We start from the raw sequence: 10,815 nt of genomic DNA, 5'->3' as shown, positions 1-10,815 counted from the left end.
TTTTTTATCAATAACTCGTAAGATAGCAGAATATACCAAATTATGCTACTTTAAGCTAATGTGCCCTTCTTTATTAAGAGAAGAACTGAAAGTTGGACCTAAAGTGACGTTTCACTGCGACATTTGCCTGTTCTTCCTAATTTAGGTGTTTATCAACTAACCTCTTTATTCATTCCTAAAAACTTAATCTAAAGTTTTGGTAATACTGCCACCAAGTGGTGATGATGCCTCATTCCCTCTCTGATAACATTATTTTGCTGTGAGTGAAAATCGGGCGCATTGGCTCAGGCCTGTAATTCCAGCACATTGGGAGGCTGAGGTGAGAGGATTGCCTGAGTTCACAGGTTTGAGACAAGACTGGTCAACTTGGTGAGACCTCATCTCTACAATAAATCAGAAATATTAGCTGAGCATGGTGGCTTGTGCCTATAGTTCCAGATCCTTAGAAGGCTGAGGCAGAAGGATCGCCCAAGCCCAGCAGGTGAGGCTGTGGTGGCCTTGAGTCTGCCACTGCACTCCAGCCTGGGCGACAGATGAGACTGTGACTCAAAAACATAAATAAAATGAGATCATATTTCACTAATAAGTTTTTCCATTCATGTCAAAAACAGCCTAATTGGCAGATCTAAAAACATTTATTGCCATATCTTTTTTAAAGCATGTTTTAAATTATCAAAATACAGTCTCATACGGATTCATTAGTCCTTGAGGGAAGAGTATGGCTCTCTTCTTCCCTGTTACCACTTTGCAAATGGAGAAGTATCCCAATGCTACATAAAAAGTCATCTGAGACCAGGAATTTGAGCCTAGCGTGAGCAACGTAGTGAGACCTCATCTTTATCAAAAAAAAAATTTTTTTTTAAATGTACCAGGCTTGGTGGCACGCATCTGTAGTCCCAGCTACTTGTGACTGAGGTATGAAGATCTCCTGAGTCCAGGAGGTCAAAACTGCACATTGCACTCCAGCCTGGGCAACAGAGTAAGACCTAAACTTAAAAAAAATAAAAATAAAAAGGCCTTTCCATTAGCAATATTAATTTATAAGTTACAGCTAAGTTTCCAAGCCATTTTTTAAAAAGTCATTTAAAATGCTGTACTCTCATATGAAACAAGGTTAAATTTAAAATTTTTAAAACAATAAAAATTAAAAGCTTCACTTTGTTCATTGCAAAATTTTAGCTCCCCCTTCAAAACACTGCATTTGTATTACTTATTTAAATGTGACCTCATTGACAAGGCTACCTGCATAATGAACATTTGTATACCTAACCCTGAATTGTACCCCACATCTTTAAAGTAAAAAAATTAAAAATAAATAAGTAAATCTGACCTACATTGCAAATATGGAATGTTATTTCTAAAATTTGACTTTATCAAATAAATGACATCTCAGATTTGACAGGCAAGTCAATCCCCACCCATTTTGTTTTATTGCTTCTCTTAACCACAGCACAAATTATGGCTTTTTAAATTGGTTACTAGCAATAATATTAGATAGATGGTCCAAGAAACAGACTTTAGAATAATGATGGGACTTCCTTAAGATGATTTTAACATTTTATTGTTGTGTATACTGATCATATATGTAGTGCAAATAATGGCTCTGGTGGTTATAAAGCATTCCTAAATTACAGACCCAGGGATATACACTTGGCAAGCCTGCTTTACATAACCATACAATAGTATTTAAGCTTAGTACAGAAATTCAGAGCTAGGAGGCAAGTCTTAATATACTGTATTTAAAACATCTCTCTCATTCTTAAATTTGACATTTCCCAAAGGAAACTAACACAATCTTAACTAATGGTTAGTGAAAGAATACAACCACAAATAGTAATAGAAGACTGAGAAAAGCATTTCTTTAAAAAAAATACACAAACACATTACCATATATACATGATCATATATACATTATGATCAGAACTAAGCACAATTTTTAAACTGTGTTCAGTTATGTACCAAGATGTGAATTACAAAGTTTACCAAAATTGATGGAATAAACTTAACTTACAGGGGAAGCAAGTTCACATGTTAGTGTTACACTTTTTAATTACCTAGTAGAGAAAACAGTTCAAGAGCTCACAGGCAAATGCGATACCTTGTTTATTTTTCACAGTTATTAACATCAGTCAAATATTAAATAATTTAATTCAGAAGTATTACTTATGCACACAAACTATACTTGTAACAGCATGGCCTTTTACTTGTAAAATAAAGGACAAAATATTATATTTACTTATTTACATATTGCCCATAATACTGATGGGCTTTTTTAATGCTTTGTTTTCTGAAAGTTTGTTTTTAAACAAACAAAAATACATTTGAAAAGACTGAACCAAAACAGTGCCACTTAAAAGTCACACTTTGTTATCATACATTACTGTCCTTGTAACAATTCTAATATTTCAGATTTAACTTCATTCGAAATTACAAGAACATTTTTAAAAATGCAAAATCTCAATCTAGCTATTTAAATATAGTAAATCGTGCTTTCATAATAAGATTATCCTTTAAAAGTGGAAAACAGTAAAGAGCGCAAAATTTTTATTTACTCACAATACTGAATAATTAATATAAACTTTTTGAATATATCTTTTCCTTCTTAGATATTTTTCTTCTTAAATAACTTATCAAGGCCTTGTCATGAAGAGACTTTATCATGTTTTATTGTCAAGATAAATTCACTTATTTTGGGAAATATTTTAATAGGTAATACGCATTCTTCACTGTTTAAACAACTTCTCTTAAGGTAAAGGTAGTTTTCTACTTAAGTCTCTTTTATGTAGCCAACGCTAGTTCTCTGTGTAACTTACTACATTTTCCCTACAGTCATTTCCACAAAGGATGCAATATTATTTTAGAAAGAAACACTTCTAAGTAGTTTAAATATGTTGAACAAAAGAAGGACCAATTTAGAGCTCTGACCTAGAAAATAAGCCTAGGTTCAGTTCTGGAAATAGGTCTTTCATAAGTGAAGATCAAGTGACTTCTACAATTGTATTGTTAATTATTCTTCAACTTATTACTAACCTAACTATCAGGCCTATTTAGATAACTTCATTCTGTCTGTATTTATACAAAATGCTTTAGGAGAAAGTTTTAATAAAACACTGTATAAAATATTAATTTTCTATAGCGTATAGTTCTTAGCATTAAAGATGTTATACTGAACATAAACGTAAAGTAATCCTAATACTCAAAGATGTAGTTTGGATTTTATTTCCTTAAGCAGCTGCCATATCTACAACTAAATACTGCCAAGATTCTGTGAAAAGGCAGGTTAAAGAAGCTATACTTCTTTTGCTTCACACAGGTTTCATTAGGCACTCAGTTGACTATTCTTTTATCACTGAAAGAATAAACCTTCACTTACCTTTCTCTGTGACTACTACTTTTGCAATATATGGGTCACAGATAATCTGAAAAACTTAAATAACAAATGTAGTTTTTAAAAGAATGCATATTCAAGAAATCTCTTAATTCAATCTAACCTGCTCAATTAGATGTTTAAATTGTGCCCCAAAACAATTTTTTAAAGAATTAATGAAGGTACTGACTTCCCAATCCAAGATTCCTTTTATATACACATCCTAAATTATCATCTTTGGATGTAGAACTTCTTACAACATATTATGTGCAAAATAACTCTTAGCCACAAGCTTTAAACAACTGTCGCATTTAAATCAGGCAACATCCAGTACTCCAGCAGCCACAAGTTGCCGTGAGAGCCAGTCCAAACCTTCATACAGTCCCATACCACTTCGAGCATCACAGCCCTGAATATACCAGCTACGGCCACAGCATAGTTTATGAAGACTGAGAAGTTCAGTGATTTCTTCTACTGACAATGCTCCAGCAACATCCTGAAAGATATACACATCACAATTTTTTAATCAATATGAATCTCTGAGGATTATGAAACATTTCGTCTTTATCTGATGAAAATTGTAAAGTAGAAAATTGTATCTCTCTTGTCTATGTCTTTAATCACAAGTTAAATGTTCTTAATAGTTTGCTTTTTTTTTCATTAGGGGGAAAATTCTTTATTCTACATCCTACTCTTCCTCTCCTATGAGCATCTATTCCACTCCACTTCTATTCTACTTCTACCTCATCTTCACTTAATACCATTCTCATCCCTCTAGAAGCTTAGGCTCAAGATCCGGGAATTTTCAGCTATTCCCATTCCTTCATTCCTCCATCCAGTCAATAATTCTAACAATTCTACCTCCATAAATTCTCTTCCACCTACCTATCTTCACCTTGTTATTCCTCTAATTCAGGTTCTTGTTAACTCTCACTTTGAATTATTTCAGCAATTTATTGCATCTCCCTGTCGCTAATTCCTTAACCCGATTCATTCCACATTCTACCTAGGTTCCCAGTCTGAAAACACTGGTATAATCTTGCCACACACTAATCCCAAAATATGTTGATGGTTTTCCTTTGATTACAGAATAAAACCTGTATTTCCTAGTCTAGACCTGTCAAGGCTTCCACTGCATGGCCTCATCTGATATTCTAGATTCTCTTCTTCATCCTCTACCTACACATCACATATAGGTCTGCTTGGTGCTCCCTTAAAACACTCAAGCTATTTTTTTTCTCTGCCTGCGATGTTCTTTCCTTCACATACTGACTCAGTCTTCTCCGTAATTTCAACTCAAATCCTACATTTTACAAAGGCGCCACCTTTACTACTCTCTCCTAATTCCCCTTAACACTTAGTATTATTGAAGTTACTTAGCAGTTTTCTTTACATTAGAATTTCACATGTGTTCACATATATGTGTGAGGTTGTCGTATGCCTAAACTACCTTACTTCTTTTTTATATCCGCCAAGGTACCAAGCACTTTTCACATAGATTGTACTCAAAATACACAGCAAAAACTTTATAAATATTTGTGGAATTGATTCTCTTTTGAAGAATCTCTTTTTAACTGCCTATGACAAAGAATGCAAAATCTACCAAAATAAACAACATTCTGATATAAAAATGTGTTACCTGTTTGTTAGCAAAAATCAGGAGCAAAGCATCTCGGAGTTCTTTTTCTGTTAACAATTTTGCAAGTTCACTGTGTGCTTCACTAATTCTGTCTCTGTGACTGCTATCAACAACAAACACAACGGCTACCCCCCAAAAAAACCCCCCAAAATATTCAATTAGTCACTTAAGTTTCAGTAAATGGATCAAACATTTAATGCATTCATTATTATATTATGGTTAGAGTGTGTCTACTATCATTACTTTCATATGAAGGCTGCCTTATATAGAAGTGCCTACAAATAATTAACATGACCTCAAGTAGTCCGTATAACTTCTCAAGGTTAGTTTTCCCATCTGTGACAGGAAACACTTGCTCTATCTAACACAAATTGCTCTGTATATTAATATTTTCCCCATAATGAATAAAAATGTTCCTCTCATAATCTACCTACTGATACTACTTAATCTTTGAAGACTGCTTCCTTTACCAAAAGATAGTCTTTCAAAAATAAAAACATCACTATCTCTTCAAACAAACATCCCCAGGCTTCTGTCTATTCCACATACTCAAAATTCCACTTTTTCTATTAATTATGGCTCATACTAAACTTAGTTTCAAAAATCCCAAAGTAAAAATAACTATCTACTCTCATTGTAGTGAAAAGCAGGATGACATAAGGGACAAGTGGCATAAACATAAACTTCATGGTGGGGCATAGAAGGTGAAAGTTTGAAATGGGGCTGAAATGTGAATAAAATGTATGTGGAACATATGTGACATTGCACAGCGTGGTCAGAAGCAAGCTACTGCAGGTTCTTCTGGAGGTAGCAACTATTTGTGACGAGAAATGAGTGAGTGAGGCTACTGAAAGATCATAACGGGATAAGTGTTGAATGTAACTGAATCGAGCAGCAGAATCATACACCACAAATTCAGCTCTGTGTTACCACATTGCCATCGATCACACTCAGATGGATACTAATGATATCCAGTAACTGCAGGAACAGCAAGAGGTAAGTACTCTTAACTACCTATATGTCTAAGCTAAGTATGGTTTTTATTTTGTAATAATGGATCATGATGGGGGGCCAGCCCCTGCAGAGAGATTTAGAGGGTCCCGGGAAGGTGGGGCAGAGTCTGTGATTATTCTGGAGAAATAAAGAGAAAGAAAGAGAAAGGGGGAGAAAGAAAGAGACTGGACTCTGTCTAGTGCAGAAGCCAATTTAATGGGGCAAACTGTAAGCCTTTTATCCTAAAGTTTCACAGGCAAGATCACAAGATTTTCAAGTGAACACAAAGCCAGGTGGATGAGGGGCATCCCCCCACCCACCAGGTGTTTCCTCAAGCATGAGGAAGGACAATCCCAATATTATTTCACTGTTCCTTATGCTTGGTTGATGTTCCTCACAAAACAATACAACAATTCTAACATCATAATGTTCTAATAATCAATAACTTCTAACACTTATGCATTCCCAACACCTAATGACTGACTTAAATCCTAATACCTTTCTATTCTGTGCTAATTTTACCTATACTATAAAAAACTCTTAATTATAGCTCAAACCAGTTCCTAAAGAATGTGGCCCAGTCCAAAGATCACGCTGGGCTGTTTCCAGGAACAACTGATTATAATCTCTTAACAAAATGGCTATTCTTAAATCCTATGTATCTATCTTAATTTCTATAAAAGTTTCTAATTCCTAATCCTAATATATAAAACTGATCGTCAGTAATAAAGCTTCTAAAATAAAACCCAAATACAAACTGTGAATGTACTAAGGCCAAAACCACAATTAATAGAAAGTGGGAACAATGAAATTTCTAAAGTTAGCTGTATTCTTATAGAACCTCAAAATATCATGTTTGATCATGCTTGAACTAACATAATTCCCTGACGTAGCATGACCTATTCTACAATACTTTCTATGAATAAAATACATTCAGTTTCTATTGTAAGTAGAAAAAACTTACACTAATTGTAACTAAAGAACCAGTTTAAAAGAATGCAGCCCAGCCCAAAGTGGACGCTGGGCCCTTAGAAATGTGGCCTAGTCCAAAGTTCGTGCTGGGCCATTTCTGGTAACTCTAGATAATCATCTATACCATCTAAAGCTGGAAATAGCTCTCTAAATGTGTATACTAATTCTACGAATATACTTTTAAATCTTAAAAAGAAGCTTGTATCATATATAAGGCTCCCAAATGTGACCTGAGTTTGAACTGTGTTAAGTTTAAAGCCAAAACCGCAGTCTGTGAGAAATGGGAACAGTGGATCCCTAGAGTCAGCCATGCCTGTCATACTCTCAGAACTTCATGCTTAGATCATCTAAGTCCCTGCTAGTGGGTCATGCCAAACAACAAAGAAAGGAGGAGGGAATGGGCCTTCAGCTCCTGAACGCAACCTGGTGGTCTCAGGGTCCGCAGCCCGCCTGAAACCCTAATGCTCAGGCAGGCCTCCCCAGCCAGCTCCCAACAGATTATCATGAATAAACCAAAAATACACTTCCTAGTCTTTCTACCTCCATTTTTTAAAAAAATAAAGAGCTGGCCACTAATACTGAAATATATAGTCAAATATTTAATCATAAATATCATCGTTGACAGTTAAATCAAAATCAGTCCACTGAAAACTCTCATCCTAAAAATCTAAAAAATTGAAATGTCATTTTTGACTCTTACCTTGGGTATTGAGGTAATAATGTTTCCACAATGGTCTTAATTTGTGTTTTCCACCTACATCCCAAATTGTGAATTTTAGATTTTTATATTCTACAGTTTCCACATTAAAACCTGTTTTAAAAAAAGTTATTTTATATTTATATTTACAATGAACAACACATCAAGCACAAGCAACCCATCCCGTTTATAATTGTGACTGACAAATTACTCAAGCAGCACTATCTACTGAAGCCTCATCAAACCCATTCCTACTCCTACACTGGGAGTATATGCCTTTAGCAGATGCTAGCCCTCTTGACCTCCACCAGGACCCTCAGGACCACGGAATCCCTGTACCCGCCACTCTGCCCTCCCCTAACCCTCAGCCGGGGCCACCAACCCTCCATTCATGCCCACAGTGTCCCACCCGTACTCTTTCTTCTTATTCCACCATTCACATTTCAATCCCAGAGCAACTGAATCACATCTTTTTAAAAATCTGAAATGGTGTCTGAGAGTCAGAAAAGAGTCCACCACTATGACAGATCGGCATCAAATAAGTCCATGAGAACTCAGCTGCAAGCTAGGGTTTGTCTATAGAATGTCCATGCAGGAGCCAGGTACAGTGGCTCATCCTGTCATCTCAGCACTTTGGGAGGCCGAGGTAGGAGGACTGTCTGAGTCCAGGAGTTTTAAACTAGCCGAGACAACATGCTGAGACCTCATCTTTATAAAAAAGTCAAAAAGCAAGGCACGGTGTAGCCCCAGCTAATCAGGAGGCTGAGGCAGAATGATCACCTGAGCCCAGGAGGCGGCGCCATGATTGTGCCGCCACACTCCAGCCTGAGTGTCAGAGTGAGACCTTGATGCTAAGATAAATAAAATACAAAATAGAATAAAATAATTAAAATAAAATGAAATAAATGTCCACAAAGGTAAAATTCGATACTCATACTTACCAATTGTTGGAATGGGCTGCATGAACTCATCCTGTTTTAACTTAAACAAAATAGTAGTTTTTCCAGCACCATCTAATCCTAATGTAACAACTCGAATTTCCATTTTTGGTCCAATGTGAACTCTATTGTCCTAGAATTTAAAAATTTTTTAATCTTTTAAATTTGATATGGAGTTAGAAAGTAATAGCACTTATTTATACTTTTCTTTTTATAAATCAAGCAACTTTGTTCGCTATTTCCATGTCGTCTATTTATTCCTCACTGCAGTCTGCATTGTATTCCTCAAAATCCCGAGTCTGATCTTCTCAAGAAGATAAATTCCTCCCCAAGGCTAAATCTTTTCTTAGTAAAACTGACCACTTTGTATAAATAAAACAAAATATATACACCTATTTAATTTTCTCAGATCTTCTAACCCAATTGAATCTTTAAATGTGTCTTTATGCTGTACTAAAAAAGTCAAAAGAGGGCTAAATTAATTAAAAATGAAAATTACTGTTAAATTCCCAGAAATATCCACTATGACCAATTTGATGTATATTCCTCCGGACACTTTCTTATGCACATATTGACTAACAAATATAAAGAAAACAAATATACTTAAAAAAAACTATAAACCTATATACCCATACACTGCAACTAAAGTTTTTCTCTCAACAGTATATTAAGGAATCCTTTCAATACATACAGACCAACCTTTTTCTTGCAATGGTTTCATTGTATTCCATAAGCCAGAATTCAAACAATCCCCAATTGATAGATTTTAGATAATTTCTGATTTTTTCATATTACAAATAATGTCATAAACATACTTGTATATATTACTATCTGCATGACTTCTCTGCCTCACTTCTCTCATCTCATAAAATGAAGATAAAAATAGTAAAACATTTACAAAGAATTCTTGTAAGGATTAATTTTCCAAAATACACATAAAAGGCCGGGTGCAGTGGCTCACATCTGTAATCCCAGTGCTTTGAGAGGCTGAGACAGGAGAACTGCTTGAGTCCAGGAGTTCAAGACCAGCTTAGACAATATAGTGAGACATGGTCTCTACAAAAAAATCTAAAAATTAGTCAGGCATGGTGGTACAGAGGTGGAGGCTGTGGTTAGCTGTGATGGTGCCACTGCATTCCAACCTGGGCGACAGAGTGAGTCCCTGGCTTCAAAAACATACACACACACACACACACACACACACACACACACACACACACACACACACACACACACACAAAAGTCCTTACAATAGTTCTTGGCATGTAAGTACCAAGACCTCATCTTTATAAAAAAATCAAAAAGTTAGCAGGGCACGGTGGCACAACTATAGTCTCAGCTAATCAGGAGGCTGAGGCAGAATGATCACCTGAGCCCAAGAGATGAAGCCATGATTGTTATTTTGCTCACTCCTTTGAATATTATTTTCTTGGCTTTTATGATACAAAATTGTCCTAGTTTGGTATTATTCCCTTTTTGGATACTCCTTCTCATTTTCCTTTTATCCACCTCTTAAATATTGGTATTCTTGACAGTTTGTATGAAGCCCCCTTCTCATTCTACATATTCTCATTATTTACTACATGAGCTTTAATTACCATCTATATGATGGCTTCAAATCTCAGGCCCAGTCCTAAGCCTCAGAAATAAAACAACATATGGGCCAGAATACCTTTATGAGAATGCTACAGACTAGTTAAGAAGCTACAGCACCCAGGTAAAAAGCAAAAAGTGATTTCAGTGACAGGGGCAATAAAATTCAGGGCATTCCATGCACTCATCCCTACCCTTCTCCCTACCCAACACAGCAAGGTGCAACCAGGAGGAAACCACAAAGTACCAGCAAACTGAATTTAACAACACATTAAAAGGATTATACACCATGACAAAATGGGATTTATACCTGGAAGGCAAGGATTATTTAATATCAATTAAGGTAATACATAGAGTAAGAGACAAAAACCACACAATTCAACTGATGGAGAAAAAGTGTTTGACAAGATTCAATACCCTTTCATAACAAAAATACTCAACAAATTAGAATAGAAGGAAACTATTTCAACATAATATAGGCCACATATGAAAAGCCCACAGCTAACATCAAACTCAGTGATGAAAAACTGAAAGCTTTTCCTCTAAGATAAAGAACAAGATAAAGATGTCCACCCTCTCTCACCATCCTAGTCAACTTAGTACTGGATATCCCAGT

General features: G+C 35.6%; 1 protein-coding gene across 3 annotated transcripts in view; it reads right to left on the bottom strand.

Annotated features, from left to right (window-relative positions):
• Positions 1–1,539: 1,539 nt before the first annotated feature.
• The window catches only part of TRIM23 (tripartite motif containing 23), a 35,633-nt gene continuing 26,357 nt past the window's right edge, over positions 1,540–10,815 (bottom strand). The window contains exons 8-12 of one of the 3 annotated variants that reach the window (XM_021708420.1): positions 8,610–8,739; positions 7,672–7,782; positions 5,007–5,131; positions 3,758–3,863; positions 1,540–3,427 (exon numbers count right to left, since the gene is read on the bottom strand). In XM_021708420.1, the coding sequence (XP_021564095.1) occupies positions 3,366–3,427; positions 3,758–3,863; positions 5,007–5,131; positions 7,672–7,782; positions 8,610–8,739 (534 nt within the window). In that variant the 3' untranslated portion in view covers positions 1,540–3,365. Of the gene's footprint in view, positions 3,864–5,006; positions 5,132–7,671; positions 7,783–8,609; positions 8,740–10,815 lie in introns of all 3 variants that reach the window. The other 2 variants (XM_008049776.1, XM_008049777.2) reach the window with 2 other exon arrangements.

Source organism: Carlito syrichta, unplaced genomic scaffold, assembly GCF_000164805.1.
Source record: "Carlito syrichta isolate Samal-C Ts95f unplaced genomic scaffold, Tarsius_syrichta-2.0.1 Scaffold136712, whole genome shotgun sequence".
NCBI classification, from domain to species: Eukaryota; Metazoa; Chordata; class Mammalia; order Primates; family Tarsiidae; genus Carlito; species Carlito syrichta.
Note: the sequence above shows the minus strand (reverse complement) of the source record. Positions and strands in the feature narration are given on the sequence as shown.